The sequence below is a fragment of the Streptopelia decaocto genome (assembly GCF_964273445.1).
Source record: "Streptopelia decaocto genome assembly, chromosome: 5".
NCBI lineage: Eukaryota > Metazoa > Chordata > Aves > Columbiformes > Columbidae > Streptopelia > Streptopelia decaocto.
In genome coordinates this window covers 65,786,420-65,810,067 of record NC_138659.1, presented here as the reverse complement: position 1 = coordinate 65,810,067, position 23,648 = coordinate 65,786,420, and the positions used below count along the sequence as shown (strand labels likewise).

At 39.9% G+C, this 23,648-nt stretch overlaps 1 protein-coding gene across 2 annotated transcripts in view; it reads left to right on the top strand.

Annotated features, from left to right (window-relative positions):
- The first annotated feature begins 6,144 nt into the window (after positions 1-6,144).
- Positions 6,145-23,648, top strand: part of RAB11FIP2 (RAB11 family interacting protein 2) — a 33,252-nt gene continuing 15,748 nt past the window's right edge. The window contains exons 1-4 of one of the 2 annotated variants that reach the window (XM_082053290.1): positions 6,145-6,719; positions 17,743-18,185; positions 18,871-19,333; positions 20,120-20,215. In XM_082053290.1, coding sequence (XP_081909416.1) covers positions 6,367-6,719; positions 17,743-18,185; positions 18,871-19,333; positions 20,120-20,126 — 1,266 coding nt within the window. In that variant the 5' untranslated portion in view covers positions 6,145-6,366 and the 3' untranslated portion in view covers positions 20,127-20,215. Of the gene's footprint in view, positions 6,720-17,742; positions 18,186-18,870; positions 19,334-20,119; positions 20,216-23,648 lie in introns of those variants that run through there. The other variant, XM_082053289.1, reaches the window with a different exon arrangement.

The window sequence follows — 23,648 nt, the reverse complement described above, 5'->3', positions numbered from 1 at the left end:
TCCTTAAGAGAGCTGATAACTTTGGACAGTTTCTGAGGTAATGGTCTCGGCGATCCTCAGAGACCTATAAAAAGAGAGTAAATGCATGAGTTATTTAAACCCAGGAAAAATACCTCTGAAGAAATCTCATACTCAGACAAGGATAAAAAAACTTCTTTTTTTCTAGTTAGTTCATTAGGAGACCAGAAAAAAGGTCATAATTCTCAAGTTGTTTGTTTCTTTTGCTAATGTTTCTTAGGTTCTGTCAAGCATGAAAAAGCCTATTCTCTGCAGAGGTGGCCAAGTTATCCTTGACTCTCCTTTTATGCATTGGAAATGGACATGAATAATAAAAGTTGTTTGTGACCTTCAAGCATAGGACACATATTGAAAACAAGAAAAGAATGTGAATATTTAAGTCTGAAAACAGCTGTCATGTAGCCAGTTTCAATTTCTAATGTAACTCTTCAGTTTTGACCTGCCATTTGTGTTTCTATGATTTTTGGGTACTTCTCTAAGAGTCAGTTTTAGGAGAGCTAAAGGCAATTTTGAATTTAGCCCTAAGCATTCAGTTTTAGAAGAGCTGCATGTGACTGGTCCTGTCCTATGTATTGCTGAGGACAGTCTGAATCCGGTCAGGTCTATGGCCTTTCAGGGTGCCTGTATGTATCCCGTAGCTATTTCATGTTAGAAGTGCTCAAGGAGTTTGTGTGATGGGGACGCTTTGACAGAAGAGCAACATTTTTTGCCTACTTCCCATTTGTGCAAAAGCTGCTGAGAGCTGGGTGTCTTCATGTCTTTAAAAGACTGAACTGAAATCTAACCCAGGCACCTGACTCACATCTTGAGACACAGGCAGTTTGGGTCAAATCTGGATGACTGGCAAGTTTAATTATAGCATTTGATGACTGTTTTACAGCATTTAGGCCTCTTTGAACTTCACAATGGATGACAGTGTTGAAAGGCTGTGAAACAAGTTCAGCTAAAAACTAACCAAAAAGATGATGCTTCCAACACTCCTAGTGGTACCTGGTGTTTATTTGAAGTCTGACACTGCACAAAATTTTAGTGTATCAGTGGCTCTGCGTTTCTGGTTGAAAAGTATCAAATTTCTGTCAAAACTATAGACAATTCCATGGGCATCTGCCTGATCTCAAGCCCCCACTCCCCTCTTTAAAGATACATTTCCTTTGTTATGTGTTGTATGATCCTGTTTATTGCTGAGGGGAGGATAAACCCATACCTGGCCGGAGAGAGTACGGGCACAGAAGTGATGACAGTGGCTGTACCCAAGAGCTGGAGGATGAGATCCCACTTCTGAGATGTGCTGTAGGATTAATATGTGAAAGGTAAAACAGAGCACACAGAGCAGGACGGTGCCAATTTCACCCAGCCTCAGAAAACCATGAATGCCTGGGGATGCAAAATTTGGGTTCGGGACAGAAACATGATGAATATTCATCTAGTTTTTTAATATTTACGTCAAAATACTTCCCGTTAATGGATTCTTCTCAAGCCAAGAGAGCAGACAAAAACAGTAGCTTGAGAAAAACTTTCCAATGCACAGTGGTGGGTTTGAGCCCAGCTATTTGATTTCTGCAATCAATTTAATCCTAGTGAATTCCTGGAGAAGTCACTAATTGAAAAAATAACAACAGCTAAGATAAAGTTAACAGACAACAATGTTCAGTCTCAAAATTTGCATAGTGTCTCCAGAAAATGTGCAATCGGGACAGTTGCAAAAGCTACTGGAAGTTAAGAGTCAGCCGGGCAAAAAGGAGGAATTTGTTACATTTTTGTACAAAACCAGCCTGTGCCTCACAACTGCATAATGTTCTAAACAAACACAGTGCCCGCGATCTGCCAACAAAGAATTATTCAGCAAGTAATTTCAAAGGAGCGATAGCATTTTCATAAAAAATAACAAAATGCTTCCTACATCATAAACAGAAAGCAGGGAGAAATTAATTCACCAGATTATCTGCCACGGTTTCCCACTGTAAGCACAACTGCTCTGATCCTCTTTAGCAAGTACGCAACTGGAAATGAGAAGCAGAAGATGGAACTGTCTCAGCAGCACAGGCAAAGAGATTTTCTTGCATTTTCTTTTGCAAGGGCAGCCAGAATATCAAGCCTGATGTTTAATCAGATGCACCGTTGGCTCAGGAGGGAGAACTGAGAGGCTATTTCAAATTGCTGAAATTGAAAATAATCCGCCATAATTCTTGGAATTCCCTCTTCAAAAAACAATGTAGAACTCTTGGGCCAGAAATGCCTGGAATAATGTGTAATGGAGATAGATGGCACACATGAGGATTAAGGTTGTGTATTAAATACACCATAGATATCCACTGTTGTTCTGCGATAAACAGTTTTTAAACTCTCCCTCATCACCGTACTGTGTTTTCTGTCCAAGTCCACCCACTCTGAGGATGTTCTATCACAAATTTTCCAGTCCTTGGTTTTGTTTCTTTTAGAGGGTTTTCAGTTCAAAATGTTACGTTTGGAGCTTAAACTCAAAAGTAGCTCCTTTGAGTGCTATACTGGAGTAAAAAGGATTTCTCTCTGAGGACGGTAGCTCCTGTACCATCCTCCGCATTGTCCTTTTCCCTGTCCTCCCACCACCCGTGTAGGGTTTGAGAAAGACAGCTGAGAAAAGCAAGCCCAGAATTCTCACTGCTGAAGAAAAAGCCATCAAAGCTGGAACATCTGGCCTCAGAAAGCTGTTCCTACATGTCTGATTTGCACTATCTGTACTGTGATCCCGGTGGCTGCTCCAACAGCCCCTCTTCTTGTCGATGATGTCCCTCTCTTCTCTCGTGCTGTTAGTCCACTTAGCTGTTCCTTCCTAAATAAAACTCTCAAAAGAACAAAACTTTTGGGATTAAGAAGCATTTTGCTGATGTGAGCTACCTAGAAGAAGGAATATGATGACCTTGATACATAAAAAACTGTAAGCCCTTTTCACAGAGAAAGCATGAATTACAGATCTTGGCAAAACTCAATCTAAGAAAAATTCCACCCTTTACCCAGGAGACATCTGAGTTTTAATTATCTCTTTCAGAGTCCCTAGACTTTCCTTCTCTTGTATGTATTTTTGTCTGCTCATTCTAATCAGCCGAGGGACAGTGAAACCAGAATGTGTCCATCACTTCTGTCAGCTTCACAGTATCCTTCCCCACGTGAGCTGCTGTTTGGTTAGCGCCCACTTCAAATTCAGGCAGAAAAAATGGTTTCTCAAAGATTAGTCATCCTCATTAGCATTCCCACTGTACTGCTAAGGCAAAGTATTTAATATTAATGACCACTTATATTCCCATGCTGTTTGTCCTGCATCCGCATTGTTTGGTCTGAACATGGGGAGGAAAGCAAAGCAACAGTACGGTCTTGTAACCAAAATGGTGCACAGAAAACAAAATGGATTTTCTAATATTCACTAAATCATGGAGAGCGATAAGCAAAACCTACAGTGCATGCAGCCACTGAGTGGTGGCGGTGGTTTCGCAAGCAGGAATCTGAGTTGTTTCTGGATTATGCTCTAACATAGTGCCAGGGGACACTGTGTTGCTGGAGATATCATTATTTTCTCTGAGATGTTTTGTCATTTATATCGCACGTTACATTCAATGAGACAACAATGTCCCTATTCCAAAGAGAGCAAAATCAAAAGGCTGGATTGCAACTTGACCCTAGAGGGGTCTAAGAGGGAATAAAATATATCTGGTGCACCTTTGAACGGGATTCACTTGGAGCGCAGGGCTGGGGGAGTCGAGGGCACATCTCCCCATCGCCTGCCCCACCAGCCGTGCAGAGAGTCATGAGAAAGGCTCTGCTCTCCTCACATGCCACGTTGCACACAAGGAGTAGAGGCCTAATAATCTTCTTATTTTTGAAAGCAGGAAAGGCAGATTGGGTATTGCATGGATATATTGTATGCAGAGGTACTAAAGTTCTTCCCCTGTTTAGCTGCATGCATATGTATTCCAGTCAGATCCCATTTAAAAAGGGACAATAACGAGAAATGATAGAATATCAATAAAAGACAAGGAAAAAGCAAAATCCTGCCTGTTGTTAGAACCCGTAAAACTTAGTTCATAAGACACAGCATGCAAGACATGATGTTTGACTTAAATTTCTGATTAAATAAATACATTCTGCCTACTGGAAATTCATATCTTGTTTTGATTTGACGAGTGCATCATGATTGATTTCGATTTAGTGCAAGGAAGAATATTCTATTAAAACAGAATTTGTTTGTGGTAAAATTCATTTAAGAAATAATGTGATGTACAGCTGTCTCCCTGGTTTCCAACAAGAACCCCGTGGCTTTCCCCATGGCCTAAGTCTCCTGCAGAATGCTGTCACCAGAATCCTTCCAGGCTTTTCCAGCCTGAAATAACTGCTACTCTTTCCCCAAGAGCAGTAGTTTGGCCTGGAAGCTTAATTGACAACTCATTGCAGAGCATTTGGGAAAGATACCTGAGGAGGGAAAGCGATTTTCAGGTGAGGGGGATGGTGATTTATCCAAAAGGTTGAATGTAGCCTTCATTTGACCATTAGTATCTCACCAATACAAACCATAGCACTCGTAACTCTTTAATAAATTATTACCCTAGATAATCCATTTACATGCTTTTGCCTACATACATTCCCAAGACATGTTTTAAAGTTAGCATTTCCAACTGGGCCATCTACTTTCCAGCATCAACAAAAATCAGATACAGTGTGGAAGAGGAAAGCAGTGCCAGGACTGTGTTAATTATCACAGCATGCAGACAAATATCATTCCTAGTCAAAACTTAAGGGTTATTTAAGTATCGTGGTTACTTAAATTGTGTACAGAGATAATATGAGCTGTGACTCAGACTAATGACTCTGTAGACCAGTGATCCCCAACCTTTTCTGACCCCGGACAATAACTCGCTCAGCATTAAGTGTTGTGGGCAGCATCATACTTTATTCTCCCTAATGGCCTTCAGCTTTAACTTTTTAATTTCCTGTAGGTCTCAGCAGTATGAGAAGGTCTCTCAAGCTTTTTGTTGCTCACTAACCCGTGAGCCACGGGCTGGGGACTCATGAGTGAGGGGTGGTGGATGAAGTATTATCTGACTTGGCTGCTGATTTCCCTGCTCGTTATGGTGTGTGGGGGTGGGATATGGACCCTTGCAACCCTAATTGCACGTGGGCTTCTCTTCTTTTTTTGTAGAAACAAAGTCAATACCTGTGACTCTGCTCACAGGTGTGTACTCGCACACATGCACATGTAGCCTCCAGGTGTACCATCAGCAAAATTATGTGCCTTCTAAACATCTGACAATTATTTTCGCTTTCTCATTTAAATGCAATGGAATTGCCAAGGGCAGGTGGTTGGGTGGGAAATAAAGTAGTTCCTGAAGCGGCGTGAGGCAGGATGGGCTGACCCAGAGCTCGCTGCAGAGCAGCAGGAGTCCCTGGCACCCCTGCACCTCTAATGGTAATATTAAATAATAGTGATGCTGATAATAATAACAATAGATGTCTACAGAAGTTCCCTCCTCAGCTCCAGTAAAGATCTCTCTCCCTTACACAAAAAGTGATGAATTAATTAACGAGACGGGGCTTTGAGCGGGGAGGGGACCCCGAGGGCCCGGCTCCCCGTACCCCCGGGGGAACCCCGGCCTCCCCCCTCCGCCCGGGGGGGACCCCGCGGTGCTCTCGGCAGCGCCTGCCCCCGGTGACCGGGCCGGGAGGGGAGGGGGCGAACCCTGCCCTGTGCCCTGTGACCGCCGGCAGCATGGGGAAGGCGGAAGCGGCGGAGCCGGCCCGTCAGGCCGGGCGGCGGCGCGGGGGGAGCGCGGCGAGAGGCTGCGGCGGGCGGGAGGGACGGAGGGCAGCGCCGTGACGGCCGCGCCGGCCGCGCAGCCCGGCCCGACACCCCCACGGGGAGCGGCGCGGCGGCGAGTCCCCCCGCCGGCGCTGCCCGCCGAGCCGCGAGGGGCAGGGGGAGGCCGCCGGCGGCCTGCGGGGCCTTTCGGGCCGGGCCGCGCTGAGGGGGCCGCGGCGCTGCGGGCCGGGCCGGGTGGCGGAGAGGCCCTGCCCGGGGGATGCGCTGGGGGCGGCGGGGAGCCGGGCCGGGGGCAGCCGCGGGAGGGGAGCGGGGAGCCCGGCGGCGGGGAGAGAGTCGTGAGGGTGCTGCGGGGGGACCCCGCGGCCCCCGGGCATGGAGCCGCAGGTAGGGCTGCTGTGCGGGGAACGTGAGCAGCGCGGGGTGCCGCCCGCGGCCCGGAGCGCCGGGGGAAGGAGCGGGCTGAGCCCCTGACAGGTGTCTCCGCCGAAAGGGCCCTTGCGCAGCGTCTCGGAGACTTTGAGACTCGGTGTTTGTTGTTATTGCTGCTGCGATCTTCAAAGATGATGCTGGCAGAGCAAGCCCAGAAGTGGTTCCCGACTCACGTGCAAGTTACGGTCCTTCAAGCTAAAGGGCTGAAGCCAAAAGGTAAAAACGGCAGCAACGATGCCTACACCATCATACAGCTGGGCAAGGAGAAGTACTCCACCTCGGTGGCCGAGAAGACCCTGGATCCCGTCTGGAAAGAAGAGGCCTCCTTCGAGCTCCCTGGATTACTCATGCAGGAGAATCCAGAAAAATACATCTTGTACCTGATCGTCATGCACAGGTCGCTGGTGGGGCTGGACAAGTTTTTGGGACAGGTGGCGATAAGTCTGAATGATATATTTGAGGACAAGCAAAGAAGGAAAACAGAGTAAGTGATGGTTAGTTTTTTTTTTTTTTCATTATAATTTGTGTTACTTGTACACTTGCACTTGGAGAAGGGAGTAGTAGCCTTATTATCAGCATATCTTGAAATTAAATTAGTATGTTTCTTCTGTGGTGTGTTCAAAGCCCCTAACTTATACAGTTATGTCATTGCGGCCTGACCTCTTCCAGAGAGAAGTTTGCTGTAATCACAGTTGCCGCCCTGCACAGGGAGGGACAGTCAATAACATCACCATTTTTTGACAAATTCTTGTGTGCATCCCTCGTTATGGTCTGTTTTTCTAAAGGGTTTTTCTTAATTCTGCTTAGGGCCATATTATCCTTCAACCTGTACCTCGCTTTGAATCACCTATGAGACTCAGACTCCCTCGAAGCTTGGTGTCGTTCTCTTTAAAAATGTTTTCCTTCAGTTACTGCAGGAGTCTTTAAATATTTTATATTTATGCTTTAGCGGTCAACAAACTGTGACTTCGCGAAGGTTTACCACAGCAGCACAGTGTTTTTCTGGTCCTTAGGCCGCAATGCTGCAGGCTGCTCTGTGCAGCAGGCCTCACCAGAGAGGACTGAAGAGAAATTTCTGCTGTTGCAGTAGCCTCCATGGTTACCTACATAAGCCTTCGTCAAATCATATTGCTGTTTGCCAGCAAATTCTGGCACTAGAATGCAAGAAGAAAAAAGAAGCATCACAGGAGTTTATTAGGCTGACCTGCAAATGTATCTAACTCTGGGTTTTTCAACTAAATTAGTAAAATTGTTACAATTTCTCATGAGGACATGGTTGCACAAAGATGTTGGGTACCAATGTAATTTATCCTCCAAAGAGTATGGGAATAAACTGTAGGTGTAAGCGTGTTGCCGGCGTGCTTGTGACTATGTGATTTCTGTTTGCTTTAGCAGTGCTTGACCCACAGAATTGGTCCAAGAACAGCATGGACACCTCCAAGTTAGGGGTATGTAGGCAGTGATGTATGAGCGCTTCCTGCAGTGGCTAAAAATTGCCTGCCTCTGGTGCCTTTCCTCCTTCAGTGCTTCTCCAGTAGAGCAGAAAGGCTCCTGTGCCCAAACCTCAGGTGTTAGAATCTGGTATTTCTTCTGTTGGTGACGGTGGGTCTATGGTAAGATGCTGGGCTTTGCATCAGAGTGAGCGCTTGGCGCCATTGTCCATCGCTGACTGTGCTGGGGAGGCGGGAACCTCCAGCAAAGTCGGAGTGGGCAGTTGGGGGCAGAAATCAGTACAGGAACACCAGCCAGGTCCAGTTTACCACACAACTGTTTCTGCAGAAACCATCTCAAAACCCGGTCCTGCTTATGTGCAGTGGCTGAGAGTGAAGGAGCAGCTGTCCTTGCCCTGGTATTTGGCTATTTTTGTAAATTAATTTTTAGCAAAACAGTCTGTTCACCAACCATGTAATAGGAAATCGCGTGTCCATGCAGAATCTTATGTGCATTCATGGTCTGAAGCAGTATACTTCTTAATCGCTGATCTTTTTCAGGACAAACCAGTTATCTTGATGCAATACATGGTAATGCCTGTAGCCTTAGGGTCTTAATTTCTGTTTACACTTACTCAAGAAGTGCTCTTTAGAGATGCATCTTAAATATTCTTTAATCATCAGTTGTAATTGCCTTGCAAGTCATAGGCGACTGCTCTAGCTTAAATGCTTAGCTGCTCTACAGAAAAAAAAAGGTGAATTAATCAAGTAGAAATGCTACTAAGTGCAAAAACTTTGTAAGTCTGGGTAGAAATATGTATTTAGAAGCTGGAGGAAAATATGTAAATTATTCATGTATTACTGTGACTAACAAAACTTCTTTTTGAGGAGCCATCCGCTTTTGCACCAATTCTAGTAAAAGTAGTACTGAAGTCTTAAAAAATTATTGCAAAAATTTGCAAGCGAGGTAATTGACATAGTCCTTGTGCTAGTTAAATTAACATTCGTATCTCTTTGGTATTTTTATGTGGAGTTGTGCTCAGCAGGGCTTCGTAAGCGTTCTTTATTTTTTCATTTCTTTCTGTGAAGTGAGAGAGAGGAACTTGCACCATGTTCCCAAGGCCACCGCTGAAGTGACCAGGGCTCCCCGAGAAAGCCGCTGCAGAACAGGGGGAAGCTTTTCCAAACAGCCCACGTCCTATTTTCAAAAGTTACTTGAGCGTTTAAGATTAAAAGTTGGTGGGTGTTAGGCTTCTGGAGCTGAACAGCCGTACTTGTAAAATCTTACATACATGTAAAAGTGTGGATAGGCGGTTAGTGGGATTTTTGGCAGGACATACTTAATGTCAATTTAAATTCTTATGAGATAGGAGCCACAGAAAGCAGCCCGCTGCTTAGAACCTAGAAAATGCCCCGTTTGAAAGTCACTTCTGAAAAAAACAATTCAAAGTCCTTAAGTGTTTAGATGTTTTGGAAAAGTTACCGAGGTTATCTGCTCATGTGCCTTCGTGGAATGCGGGTGTGGTGTTGCTGACTCCGTGGAGCTGGAGATGTGGATGCAATATTTGTGTGTGCATGTGGGAGGAGGGCAAACTTTCAAGAGTATATTTGCAAATGCGATTTTAAACAAAATGCTCTTTCTTACTCTCCATTTATTAAATCCTTTTTGATACAAAATATTCCGAGTCCTGTGTTGGCAGTAAACTAAGAGTAATATATTGGGACCCAAAGACCTTTGAGCCGTGACTGTGGTGTGGGAACTGAGATACCCAGTGCTTTTCAAGACCAAGTCCAATGTCTTTATTACCAAAGCATTCTGATGGTTGAAAGCTATATTCATTGTTTCAGAAACACTAATCTGTTTTATTAAGCAATGTTTTTACTTTCAAATATGTTCAACAGGCTTGTGGTGTTATTAAATCCAGAGTTATTTTCTCATGTTGATGTAACCTTAACATTTCTTGCTTTGTTTGGGGATGAATGAGATCCAGTTATTTGATGAAGTGTCTATTGGTAATATTTCTACTTTTTAATATATTTAATAGCTTCCTCTTTCCAACACAGCTGTACATATGGTGCTGTAAGAGACAGACTCAAGAGTCACCAGGGTATTGCAAAAAAGATATTTAATATTCTGCACAATGCTGAACCCTGTCAGCAATTCCCTAGTGCTTTTTTAGTAAGGAGGTACGAGAAGTGAAGGCTACCAGCTGATTTTGAATTCCTAGGAAGACTGTGGGGTGTGTGACATTCAGCTCTTTGTATTTTTTTTTTTCAATTTAATATTTTATACTTTGGAAAAAATAAGTTTAAAAAATCACTGCAGCTTCAGGAACATTATATTTGGGAAAAACAATCCCTTTTTTCTCTGTAGTTTTTTTTGTTACTTGTCACATCTTAAGAAAAAAACTCTCAGCAGTTAAGTTTCAGGCAGAGGCCTCGTGATAGGATTTGCGGGTCTTGTGTTCTAATAAACTTGCTCCGGCACAAGATTTAATGAAATGAAACAGTATATATTCTATAATTTGATAGTGAAAATTTTGCACACACCATCACACAACGTTATTTCGTTTTCTTTCTGAAACTGATGATTTTTCAAATTCTTAAAAGTGAAAAGTCCTAGAACTGTGAGATCCAGATGTGGCTCAGATGGTCCCTTACAAGGTCTCTTCCAGAGACTTCAGCCAAAGCATCTGCAGGATCCGAGTTCATTTTCTTGCTCTGTTGGTGCAAAAGTGCCCATCACACTCTGCCAGCTTTGTAAATTTGTCTCTGGCATCTCCGCTGTAGTTGGAAGTGCATGGGCTTTTTTTTACTTCTGCTCTTTTGTCCAGAGTTGAAAACAAGGATCCAGATGCTGAGAGATTTTACTGAGGTTTTTTTAACGGTTCAGAAAGCTTGGGAGATGCTGCTTTGTTGGAAGTATATTTAACATAAGTTTTCAGATCTTGGATTTCTGACATGGTTTTATTTTTTGCAGTAAAATCCTGTGGGTTTTTTTTTTTTTAATTCATCCTGAGAAATACATGACATTTTTTTGTCTGCTGTTGCAGAAAAAATATGCCTCTTTTGCTCTTGTAGTTTTAATGTAAATGATGATCAATGAATGTGTTGTATTAAAGCACATATACGTTTTTGTAATAATTTCAATTCTGTTATAGTTGCCTTAATGCTGCTGATGATCTGACAATGCGAAACATCAAAACAAATTTTTGAATGATGATGGAATTAAAAATATTCATTTACTGGCATGTCTTAATTTACTGAAGTATTTTTTCAGTAGTTTTTCTTAACGACTGTGCTTATTTATTTTTTATTAATTTATTTTCCTGTGTGCTAAATGAACATGGCCATAGAAGAACAAATTTCTTTTAGCTTTCACCATTATGTTACTTATTCTTGTTACTTTGTCCTTGTTGCTCTCTAATTCCACACTATTTATTGTCCATTCCTTTATTAGCTTTTCTGGAGAGCTGATTTTATTATACGTTCAGCTGATTTAAGATACAACATTTGTCTGGAATGTTATAAATTTGACTAGGGTGGGTGATTGTAGAGTTTTTATTTCTTATGGAAATTTTGTTGGAGGAGATTTTTTTTTTATTTCTGACTTATACCCTTTCTCCTTGGTTTCTTTAATACCTCAACACCCCTCCAATTGCAGCAGTGTTGTACAAAATGTTTACTTGAGAATAGTCCAGTGAAGGAGTCTTGGCCTTATCCGAGATGCTTCTCCCCTACTTACATCGATCCTATAAAATAGTCTAAAACAGCTTCTCAGCAACAAACAGAATTAACGATTGACCACGATCAATGTGTTGTACGCACTTATACCTTAGTGCTGCTGAGCTTCCTGGAAATTGTGGGTCTTCCTCCAAATGAAGGTGAATTCCTTCCTGGCAGCCTCTCTCTTGTGCAGGGACAAGCAAGGGGCGGATGCTCGAGTTGGTACCTTCAAATACAACGTGAATTAGGAACAAGCAAACAACTAGTAAACAGATAGTATATATCATGGGCTCAGTGCTTGTTAATGAACAGTGCCTTTTTAAAAATAATTCTATGAAACAACACTTTATAGCTATTACTTGCTATTTTTGAGTCTTAAATTTTGTTTAAACCAGAAAACTGCATTTTAGATTATTTTACGTGATTAAATAGTAGTGGAAGCGGCAGGCTGGAACAGAAATTATCAAAATGTTGTGGTTGAAGTAAGAGACAAAACTTGTTCCACTCCAGTCAAAAGTGGGAAGAGGAATAACTCAGAAATTTGTTAAAGGCACAGAAATAATGAGCCTGGAGGATCCTTACAGGTTTGTGTTGCTGCTTTCATGGTCCACTCAGTAAATATAATAAAAAAGGAAGAAAATTAGTAGTGAGGAACAGAAGAGAAAGATGGTTGTGGGGAAAACAAAAAGTTGTGCCCAGTTGTAGCTTTATGGGAACATAGCAATATTTTCAAATTATCTAGTAATATTCCCAGCATTTACACTTTGACAACAAATGCAAGCACATCCTCTAAATAAGTCATAATTCTGAGTAAGTCTGAGTGCCATCTGGATTGAAATATTTCTCTGTTTTCTGTGTATACATCCATGCATGTACACACACTTAACAACTGGCCTTACTTCTCATACCTTCAGTTATTTTGTTTCTAAGATAAAAGTTTTCACACATAGCTTTTAGCCAAAACAGTAAGTGAACTAAGACCACGTTAATTACTTTGATTCCAGTTGATGTTAGTTAAACCCTTAGGAAGAGTGTTGTGACGTGTCAGTTGCCACGTGTTTTGCGGTGTTACATGTCACTCTGTAATATTTATTTTTAAACTCTACTTTGTATATCTCATTTCAGTTGGCTTCCAGAAAGTAATAGTATTCCTCTTTGCAAATGTCATCGCTTATTTTAATAAATAATCTGTTTTCTTCTGCATTTCTCTTCATATACAGTGTAGACTGTGGTCAGCCCCTTGCCTTAGTTTTCCTACTTACTGACTTGAGGGGCAGTCTCTTGATATGGTGTCTGAGTGATTTATCACAAAACCTACTTCTGCATTTTTCAAAGTGCATTTGCTGCTAATGAAAATTTTAGTTCTGGGCTTTGGATGTTGTTTTTTATCCATTAGCTGTGGACATTTGTGTTAGTGGAATTTCATGAACCAAGTTTCTTCAGCGTGTCCAGCTTGAACATAGTAATCTGAGATGAAAAGTACTTCTCTCCCCTGACAGCTGATGGGCATGTTCTGTCAGTGTGATTTTGGTAGTTTGAGGAGGTAGGAAATTCTCCCCATCCCTGTGTAGCAGATTGAAGCTGCTTAGCTGATTTTTCTGGTAAAATCAAGGTTAGAAGACTTGTGGATGCTGTGATGATTTTGTGGCTTTTTTGCAGGATTCCTTCAGTAATTCATGAATCGAAACCAAGATTTTGCAAAAGTCTTTGGGTCCAATCTAATGATTTCATCAAAGCAAAATCAGATCAGTTCAGTAGATATCTGCAGGTAGGGTGAAGGCAGAGCGGTGTATTTGAGAAGCAGCAAAATGAGTGAGAAAATTCTTTTAGTAATTTCCATCTTCTGCACTGACAAGAAGATGGAGTCAGAAGGTCATCTGTCATGCACAGGTTTAATGCGCCAGCTAGAAGACATCTGATTCATGTTGAAATTAGTAGACAAGTATCCCAGTGGTTTTGGAGGGCATTAAAGTTTTAAGTATATGATTAAAATGTAATTAAAATTACATAGTGGTTTTTCTTACTCATACTATTTTTCTTACCCATACTGTCAACCTGGCCTGCTCACTCTTACATGGTGAGCAGAACAGGTTGAGGGATGCTAAGGCTTGGAACTGTCGAATTCTATGGCAGGTTTGGAGCATAAGACATCACAACATCAGCTTCCTGCAATTAGGAGAAATGAGATATTGTTTTCAAAATGTTTATTGAATGCAGGATGAAGGGTGCAATGAGAATAGTCTAGATGAGCTAAAGTGAGTTGGAAAACCACATTCATGGGAAGAAAATGAAATCAGGAAAAGAGGAGGAGAACGGGTGAAGAAATTGTGTTGCAAATATGTTTGTGGATCACTAGCTGTTTAGATGGAATAGGCAGGCCAGAATTTTGTAACTTGCTCATTAATAGTAATTTCGTTTTCTCCTTCACTCTTCCTGTCTACTTTTTTTAAGGTAAAGCGTTCAGTATTGCTGATAGTGTGCAATTTACTTTAATAGTGTGCAGAAGATGGTTACTGTCTTTCAGAGAAATAAGGGAGTTTGCTAATTGTAGGTATGGCCAAAGCTGAGTAATCTGCTCATGGTTAGACAATAGCCATGTTTCTTTAGACTGAGGTTTAGTTTTTCAGGGCTGACTGGGCAGCAGGATTTTTCAGCCTTGAATATTGATGTTCTGTTTACGTGTTCCAAAAAATTGTGAGCATACGGAGTGGCAATTTATATAATACTTACAAAATAAAAACTATCAGAAACCTGTGCAAGACAGGTGAAGCCCGTTAGCACACTCAAAAACAGATGAGAAAAAGAAGCAAGGGTTGTTCTGATGGAAACCATAGGGGAAAAGTCGAAATTAGAGGGTGTACGGAGGATGTTGTCCTACAGAACATTTGAAGGTGAGAGCAAGAAGCATGAATGTGATTCGGAAGGCAATGGCACTTCCTTTGAAGTTGGGAAAATTTGCCAGACTTTGTACAAGGTCTGTTTAAATAAGGACTGACTGCAAGACTGGATGTAATATTTGGTATTAAATAAAAGGGCATCTGCTCTCATAAAAGCCACCCTGTTTTGTTCGTGTATGTTATTGGCTATTTTCCTACTTTGTATAGGCTTTCTATAGAATAAGCTCATGGCAGCCTGACAAATGGAGCATTTATTGTGGCTAAAAGTACTGTAAACAAAACCAAAATAGCAAGTTTTATTGGCTTTTATAATACATTACAATTTTTTAAATTGGCAGCGGTATAGTGGAATTTAGTATTTTAGGACCCAAATGTTGTTATCTGAAAACAGTGGACTTCATTTTCCAATTCTTTTTTCTATTATATACAGCGCTGGTTTTTTTTCTATTTGTTGCTCACGCCCATGTGTTGTAGAAACAGATTCTAATAAGAAACATTTACAGACTCAGTTGCTCATTCACGTGCAGCTCCACACAAATGCATTGCCTATATTTGTTCTCATCTGTTTAAAAAAAAAAGGTAATTATTTGCCTTTGAATTTGAAGAAAATCATTATTTGAGTCTGCTTCTCATATTGTCTTGTTATGAGCTGGAGCATATGGAACCTTCATTATGACTAAAACAAGATAAACTCTCCAAGGTAACAAAGAAACCTCCTTGAAATGCCTACGAAAATTAAATATCCGTGTTTTATACAAAGATTTGATCCAGCAATCATTATTCAAATGGAAATTCCACTGAAGTCCAGAGGAATTTTGCTGGGGTAAAGAGTTGGTGATTAAATTCTGTTGGAACCAGTAGTAGGGCTGGGCCTGGTCCCAGCAGGCCCCGTACCTTCATGGCTGTGGTACCTTCCTGTGGCAAGGCGAGTTTCTTTGTTTTCCCAGCTGAACTTATTTTTAGTGTGAAGTTCTTCAAACTCTACCTTGAAAACAGATGTCCAGGCTGCAAAAGTAATGCGGATTAGTTGTGTGCTGGAATTCTCCTTCAGAGCTGGCGAATGTCAAAGTAGTATGTGGAGATATGCCATTAGGTGAGTGCTGGTAGTGGCACAGGGTGGTTGTTGATTCATGATAAAAATATCAATAATGGAGTTAAGCTTTAAAAGAAAAGGCTTTCTTCATATTGTGCTACAAGTCTGCAAGCATCATATATCAGTTTTGGTTTTTTTTTTTTTTCTGATTCCTAAGTATAATACAAACATGAAAATTTAGCAGTTTTATCAGAAATAGAGTATTAATGTTTGAGAACTGTGAGGGGAGGGAAAGAGGGAGAAGAAGAATATGTTTTATTACAGCGCAGGCTGAGCCATTAAATTTCAGTGTCAAAACCAGAGATCCTCTGCCTATTAACCCTCTTAAAATGCTCATAAGCCTTATTTATATTTATGTTTATGCTTAGTATCTAAGGAATCGTAAGGACTTTCTCAGTTTCAGGGAGTTTTTTGGCTTGGAGGTTTTTTTCTGCACAGGCAAGATCTGTCCGGTTGAGATTTATAAGCAAGGGCTTGCTCATTATGGCTATGTATTCTTATTTTTTTTGGAGAATATATGAACACATTTTCTTTTAAAGAAAGTAGGCTATCTTATCTTCCAGGATTTGTGATGTATCACAAAAAGAGATTTACTCTTAGTGCTGTTGTGTGTGTTTTCTGTAATGACTCTATAGATGAATTAAAGAGTTTCTGGAATCAGTTACCAAGAAGTGAAACATTATTAACTACGAGGAAAAATGATCCATCTTCTTCAGACACATAACGTATTTCAGGTTTTGTGTTTCATTTAAAATACATAAATGGAATTACAGCAGAAGAAAAACTGTGCTCCTAAAGGTTTAATTGTCCTCCTACCAGTTTGAAATTCTGGATCTACTGGTCTGGATTCATGTTGTCAAAGACAGAGAAGGTCTGATATTTCTCCACTATTCTGGTTTAGTAAAAAACATCTTGGACATCACAAAGCAACAAAAAAGTTATAATACTCTTTATCCTTTTGGTATTTCTTTGGCGGATCACTTTTACAAATACAGGGTGTTTCAAGAAGGTGGACCCAATTTCAAAGTAATTTCAATTTGAAATTGGGTCCATCTTTTTGAAACACCCTGTATTTTCTTGGCTCAAAAAATAGTACCCCTGCCTGAAAATTTGATTTCAGCTGTCACCTTCGGAAATATTTATGAAATCTGAAAGGAAATGGAGGGTTATTTTTCTCCTTTCCTGACCTTGTTTGCCGTATTAGGCAGTATTGAATAATGTATGTGCATCTGTGCTGATAAGCAATTTCATTTCTTAGTCTCCAGTTCAAAAGTTACTTCATGGTGATAATACACTGTTGTGTTAGCACGTTGTGTTAGTGCGCATTTCTCCTGGCAGTGGCTTTAGAGCAATTCTTTGGAGCTGGTGAATCTGAAATATGCCCTTGTGCCCTTTTTGAAATGGGAAAAGGCTGTTGGTGATCGATGTGGAGAAGTATTTGTCTCGTGGTCATTTGCTCAGGTGAAGCCATAGAAGGGAGATTGAGCGGTAATTCTGCAGATGCTTCCATGGGACAGCAGAGCAAAATAGGGAATGAATAAGACGCTTGGATAATCATAAAGCCTTTTTTGGACCTGGCAAGGAAGGACACTCGGTGTTTCGAAACAGATGATCACAGCTTCGATCTCTTTTCAAGGAGTGGGGGTTTATGTCATGGTTCCAGAGGCTGTGGAGGTATTTCTGAAGTTAGTCCTACCGGTGACGTGCAGAAGAAGGGATGGCTGTTAGATACACCTGCACGTTCTGCCACCGGTGCTTGTGGAGTCAACAGTAGGAGGGGTTACAGTTGCAGAACCAAAATGATAATTGACTATTCAGGGGTCTCAGGTATTTCTGTGATAGTGCAGTTGACACAAATCTTAAGCAGTGGTTAGAAGGAGAGGGCATAGAGGAAAAATGTTTGCTAGCATATAAGCCTGAGCGTAATCAAAGGAGAAAAAGTTACTAGATGGATTATTTGCTGCGTAGTATACATTCAGGTAATACACATCACTGCTTGGAAAGTAAAAAATCTTCTTTTAAATAGCAAAATAAAATATATTCGTATTTATAGTTAACATTAGATACAAATTCTCCTTTGTAAGCAGATAGGAACCCATTAACTTTGATGAAGTTTTAGTGAGCACCGTGGAATCGACTTTGGTTCTTGAAACAGGTGAAGAGTGCAGAGAGCTTATTGCTTAGTTAATTTTCTCTTCAAAAGCAAGTACAGACAAAAAAGTTTATCAATACAGGAGTGTATCAACTTTTGGTATAGAATTTGGTTTAAGTATTTTATGTTACATGAGCCAAGTACATTAACCAACTAAGCAGAGTTTAGCCTCCAGAAAACACAACTGACTTTTTTTTTTCTCCTTTAAGGTGGTTTCGCCTGGAGTCCAGACAAGGAAAGAGAACTAAAGATAGAGGAGAAATAAAGGTCAATATTCAGTTTATGAGGAATAACATGACAGCAAGTATGTTTGATTTGTCAATGAAGGACAAAACTAAATCCCCTTTTGCTAAACTAAAAGACAAAATGAAGGGTCGAAAAAATGACGGGACGTTTTCGGATACATCCTCTGCAATCATCCCAAGTACTCACATACCTGATGCAAACATGGAGGTATGTAGTGGTGAAGTACAAATGAAATCAAAACCAAAAAAGCCTTTCCTTTTGGGACCTCAGCGGTTGTCCTCGGCTCATTCGATGTCAGATTTAACGGGACCGCACGTCTCCTCAGAAAAAGTGAAGTCCAGCACAGTTGGCTACCCTTATCTTTTCAGGCGTCAGCTGGACTCTTTTGGTTCGGTTGATGAAGGCGGTAAGTAAAACTCATGACCATTATCATGACAGTTCGCTGCCATTGGAGCATTCAAGAGTCTGTTTCTTTAGGGTATGAAGCAATTTAAAGGCCAAAAAGTTAAGAATTATCGCAGGCCTGGTATCTTTTTTATACTTCCATTCGTTGATGGTAACTCATAAGCACTGTTTCTGAGCATAAGAAATAGCTCATATTAATCATAATTTATGGTGATTTAGCATTTTTCTGATATTTGAGTATCTTATAGAAGCATTGCATTCTAGAAGGAGCTATAGGCAAAACAACATCTTGTAAAAAAAAATGCTGTTTAAAAAGTTGAAAACTATCACCAAAGCTTTAAACCAGATTTATACAAAAAACTGAAAACACTTTGCGTTGTTCAAAGTTATTGTTCAGCAACAGACTAGTGTTGCTTTCTGGAATGGCACGCTAGTCACAGCTGTTTTCTTTGTAGAACTTAGTTTTCACACAGTTTGCTGTAGTGTCTATCCATAAACATTTCTGAATCGCAAAGTCAAGGCCACAGCTGTTCAGTTTTTTTAAAAATACCTTAATTAATCAGCGATGTTTTGAACTGAGACTTAATTGCAAAGCTTCTAGACCTGAGCTAAAATGGGTTCTCTGCCTGCCATAAACTATGAAATAGTATCTCGTTGATAATATACTAATGACAGATTGTTTGCAGGGAGTCTAAAATCTCCACACAGAAGGACATTAAGTGTTGATACTTCCAAACTGAACCAGCTTGACAGCACAGGTGATGAAACTGCACTCGAAGCCCAAAATGACCCATTTACCAATGTGAGTGCTTCGTTACCCCAAAAATTTGCTACGTTGCCAAGACAGAAGAACCCGTTTGAAGAAAGCCCCGCAACATGGGATCAAAACATAAGTCTGTTCTCCAGACCTGTCGACATCAGAAAAGAAATTAGAAAAGAGAAAAAAGAGAAAGTTAGTCTTTTTGAAAGAGTGACTGGAAAAAAAGATAGCAAGAGGTCAGATAAACTCAGCAATGGGGGATCAGAGAGTTCGACTGACTTGAAATCGCCGAGTGCGTTTGGTGAAACTCATCAGGAGAGTTTTGATTGTGAATCGACTAATCCGTTTGTGACGAACTTCAAGCCTACAAGCACGTTGCCATCTTCAAGGTAGGTTTTTGCTGTGCTTTGATCTGATATCTTGAACATGTTATGTAATTGAAAATGTGAAGTTTGGAGGAACACAGTCTATGTGCTTTATATACATTTATATCACTGCTTATCTGTTTCTAAGTAAAAGTGATGAACTTGTTATATAGTTTGATCTTTTCTCACTTCATTTTGAAGTTACATTTATATTACTAATATGTACTGTGAATGCTCTTGGGTGCTTGTATTTGTGGAGCACCTTGTTCTTGCTTCAGAATGGGTTCTTCCCAAAAGTCTTCTGCTTTCACTGAACACTCATTGCTAATTATTATGCTGCCCTAAGTCGGGGTTTTAGAGAGAAAGGTTTCAACTCTAAGGGAAAGATGAAACGGAACAAATAAAAGGGTGAAGAAAATGGGAGTAATGAAAACAATGGATGTCACCGTTTGGGAAGAAAATAGATTTAGATTCTATACATTGGAGCACAAGAATTAAAACCCATTCTGTTTCTAAATGAGAACACCCACATGGGCACTTATCACACTTGGATTTGTTTGACTCACTAGAGCTTTGCTCAGTTCTGATGTGTTTAAGTTGTTGCACAAGGCAGCAGTTTATGTGGTAAGCAGAGTGAATTAAGTTACTGGTCTCTCTCTCTGTCTCTCTCTACATATACATCCTCCCCATATACTGTTCCCAGTAGGTAAACATTTAAGCAAATAATTGTTTAATGTATATTGATTTGCATTCTTATTTTTTTCCATGTATTAATACCAGAAATTAATAATCCTTTTTTTTTTTTCCAAGATACTGATTCATTTCTATTCAATGACTTAAATTTGGTAGTAATTAAATTAAAAAATTCAAACCTCTCCAAAACGTCTCCAAACTGGAATTTTAAGGTTGTAAAGCAAATGACTGTTTCAAACGAAAGGCATGATTCTAACAAATTTGCCTTTTCCCTGTCTATTAAATCCTTAATTAATAACACAGTAATATTTTTTTTAAAGGTAATTTGTTTCTTGTTATCTTGTTCTTTAAGATTTTCGAACAGATTGATTGCATTGTATCCCAGCTCAGTTTTACTCATAGGTTAGAATGCATGCACTCCTGATTTAAACTTATAATCATTTTCCCAACGAAACTAATCATGGATGTGAATTAGATAAATGAACTGAAATGGAACTGCTATAGAAAAGTTTGGTTGCAAGAAGCTCGTACAGACATCAATGAATTATCTTCTTAGTGTCTTCTACAAGTCAACTCAGTTCCTAGTGTCTTAAATAACATGTTTACAGACAGAGCCTTAGATTATTATTTATTTAATAAAGGATTTCTCTAGATTAGAGTAAGGTTAGGATGTGGCTGGGTTTGTCAGAAGTTAAACTTCCATTTAAATAAGCTCCTTTAAAGAGAAGTAATTTAAATAACAATTAAAATTACATAGCATTTAATTTTTTTTAAATGAAAAAATGTATTCAGGCAGATGGTAGATACAAGTAGTGAAATCTTTTGAAGTTCTTGAATGCAGCAGATCTTGATAAATATAAATCTTTAACGGTAATCACGATGGACTTTTTTTCTCTTTATTTTGTAATTAAAAGGCTCATCACAGTGCCCATTCAGACGGGCTCTAGTCATTTGTTCCCCCTCTTTGTATGAGTCTCTTTTACCAGTTCTTGACTTTTATGTAAACATAAACTTTTGATAAGGCAAATAGATATTCTGTTATTTTCAAAAAGCCGAAAATAGTAAACATTCTGATTTTTTTTCCTATAAGACAGCTGTTTATGGAATAATATCTAGCATGCAATAATTTAAATTAGAAGCTCTAGATTTTTATATGCTCCAGTATTATGTCCTGTGAGAACCTTTTAGAATAACGTCACTTTCTTTCAAATGTGTATTGTACAATGCTTTTCTTTTGAAGTGGAAACTAATACAAAATGTGCATATTTAATAAGTTTACAGTTTAAGTTTACCTTTTATCTGCGGAGGATTTGTTGAATAGAATCCATTTTTAATTTTTCGAACCAGTAACACTGTGAAGAAAGAATTGTATAAAACTGCGGGCACAGAATGTATGAGGTTGAGTAACAAATTCCGTACGCAGGGAATTTAGACTTCGAGTTGCTTTTTATTTACTCAACATGCTATTAAGCTCTTTTGGATGTTTCTGCAAGTAAAGTAGGCAGCATCGTTTTATTAAGGTGTGTCTGAAATCTGTGTTCTGCTGTGGATGAGGAGTTCGCTTTGCAGGTGGATCTCCCAGTTAAGCCCCACTTAGCTAAGCCTTGCTTTGAGTGACGGAACAGTCTGGGATGTGTGAACTGGATTCCTGTCTGAGGAAACTCAATTGGAAGATGTATTCCAGGGCTTCCAGTCGTGGGACCGGGCTGGAGATTGTGCAAAGTGGAAGAAAAGAATATAAACCCCACAGCAACCCTCTTCCCTCACCCTCCAAAGAAAATGACCAAACCAAACTCCTTCATGTGCAGAGTGTCAAGGTCAGGTTCTCAGCACTGGTGAAGCCATGTCTGTAAAGTTAGTGGGAGTCTGTTCAGTGACTTAGAGCTTTGGGTCAGGCTCAAGTCCATGCTAATTAATCGTGTTTGGTAAATTTGACTCATGGGCAGGTCAGCAGCTCGTGACCGCGTTGCTCACTGCCGGCTGAACAGCCCTTCACCCATCCAGGCGTTAAGAGCGAACTGGCTGTATGCATACCCTGTCACTAATTACTCCTATTTACTAATTAAGAGAATGAAGATAAATACATCTTCCACATGTTTCTCAGTTGCTGATACAGAAAATGCAGTGGTTCAGCAATAGCTACGGGATTTTTTTTTTCCTAAAAGCAAGGAGTACACCTGGTTTATTTGATATTTCTTATTTATTTTTATTACTATTATTTATTATTGTTATTTCAAGAAGGTTTAAGAAGTATTTTGGAGAAGCAAAACAAAACTTGCCTGGTTTGTATATAGTACTACTTGCCAGGAAATCACAAAATAAGGACCCCAAATTTCTACTAATCTCAGCTCTGGCAAAGGTTGCTCTGTGGCTTTGACTAAATCACTTAGTCTCCCTGCTCCTGATCTGCAAAATGGGGATGATATTTTGTTGCCTCTTACAAATGCTGAGTGGATAAATTAGTATTTTTAAAGGATTTTATAGAGACAGTATTACGTAAGTGTTAAGATTGGGGGTTTTTATTATATAGACACTTATGAGCTGATTTCTTGACAATTTAAAAATGCTGCAGTTTTATAGTGAAACAAAAACCACTGCTTTTGTAAATATTGCAAAATTCATAAGTTCCGAGGATTTATATCATACTGCCAATGAACAATTTTTAAGCGCACAATATATCTAGTGTTTGTAACCAGCATTTACCAGCAAAACCAATAGTTTTGTCTCTGTACTTCTTAATCCACTGCTTTGAAACTTTTACCTAATAGCATCTTAAAATGCATTTATTCTCACAATTAGTGCTGTTGTCATGGCTCTCGAGGTTAATTTGCTGTCAGGAGCCACGTAGATTTTGTATTGAGCACAGTTTAAAAAACTGAGGGTACTCCTGGAAAACAACGATTATTTTGTGCCAGGACCAAACCTTGTGCATCATTTCTCTGAATTGTTTGTGTTTAGGAAAATGCACTACAGTAGGTTAATAAACTGATGTGAAAATTTCTCAATTTACACTACTTGACAAGTGCTAAAAGAAAAGCATCTTTAATTTTAATGTGTTATTAAGACATTTTTAGAGAGATTGTACAAGTTATTAACAAGGTCCTCTGAGACAGGAGACGGGTAATTAACAAGACCTACAGAAAGAGAGTTTGGGTAATTAACAGGATCTTCGGCACTGGACACAGGGAAACAAATAGTCCAATACTTAAAGCTGACAGGTTGTTACTGATCAAATTCCAGATCTGGGAAACTGAACTGATGGGTGTTTGGGAGCCTTCTAAGAAACATTATATATACTATATATATATATGCGGATGGAATAGTGGAGGAGAAAGAAACATTTATCTGACTAGGATTCAGTGTAATAATTATGAATAATGCTCATTTTATAACATTAGTTATTGGTCAATAGGAACATAAAATACAATAATATTAATTTTTTTTCTGTGTTCTTTTACTTGCAACTCAAAAAAAACCCCAAAAACAAAACAAAACAAAACAAACTCCCACAACACCCAAAAACCCCCTTAAGCTCATTTCTTGCATATTTCCACTTTGTCATTATTTTCTTCAGCGTCTCTCCCCAATAGTGTCATCACACGTGGCTGTCAGAGCTGCCTCGCTCTCCAGTGTTGCCTGTTCCAAA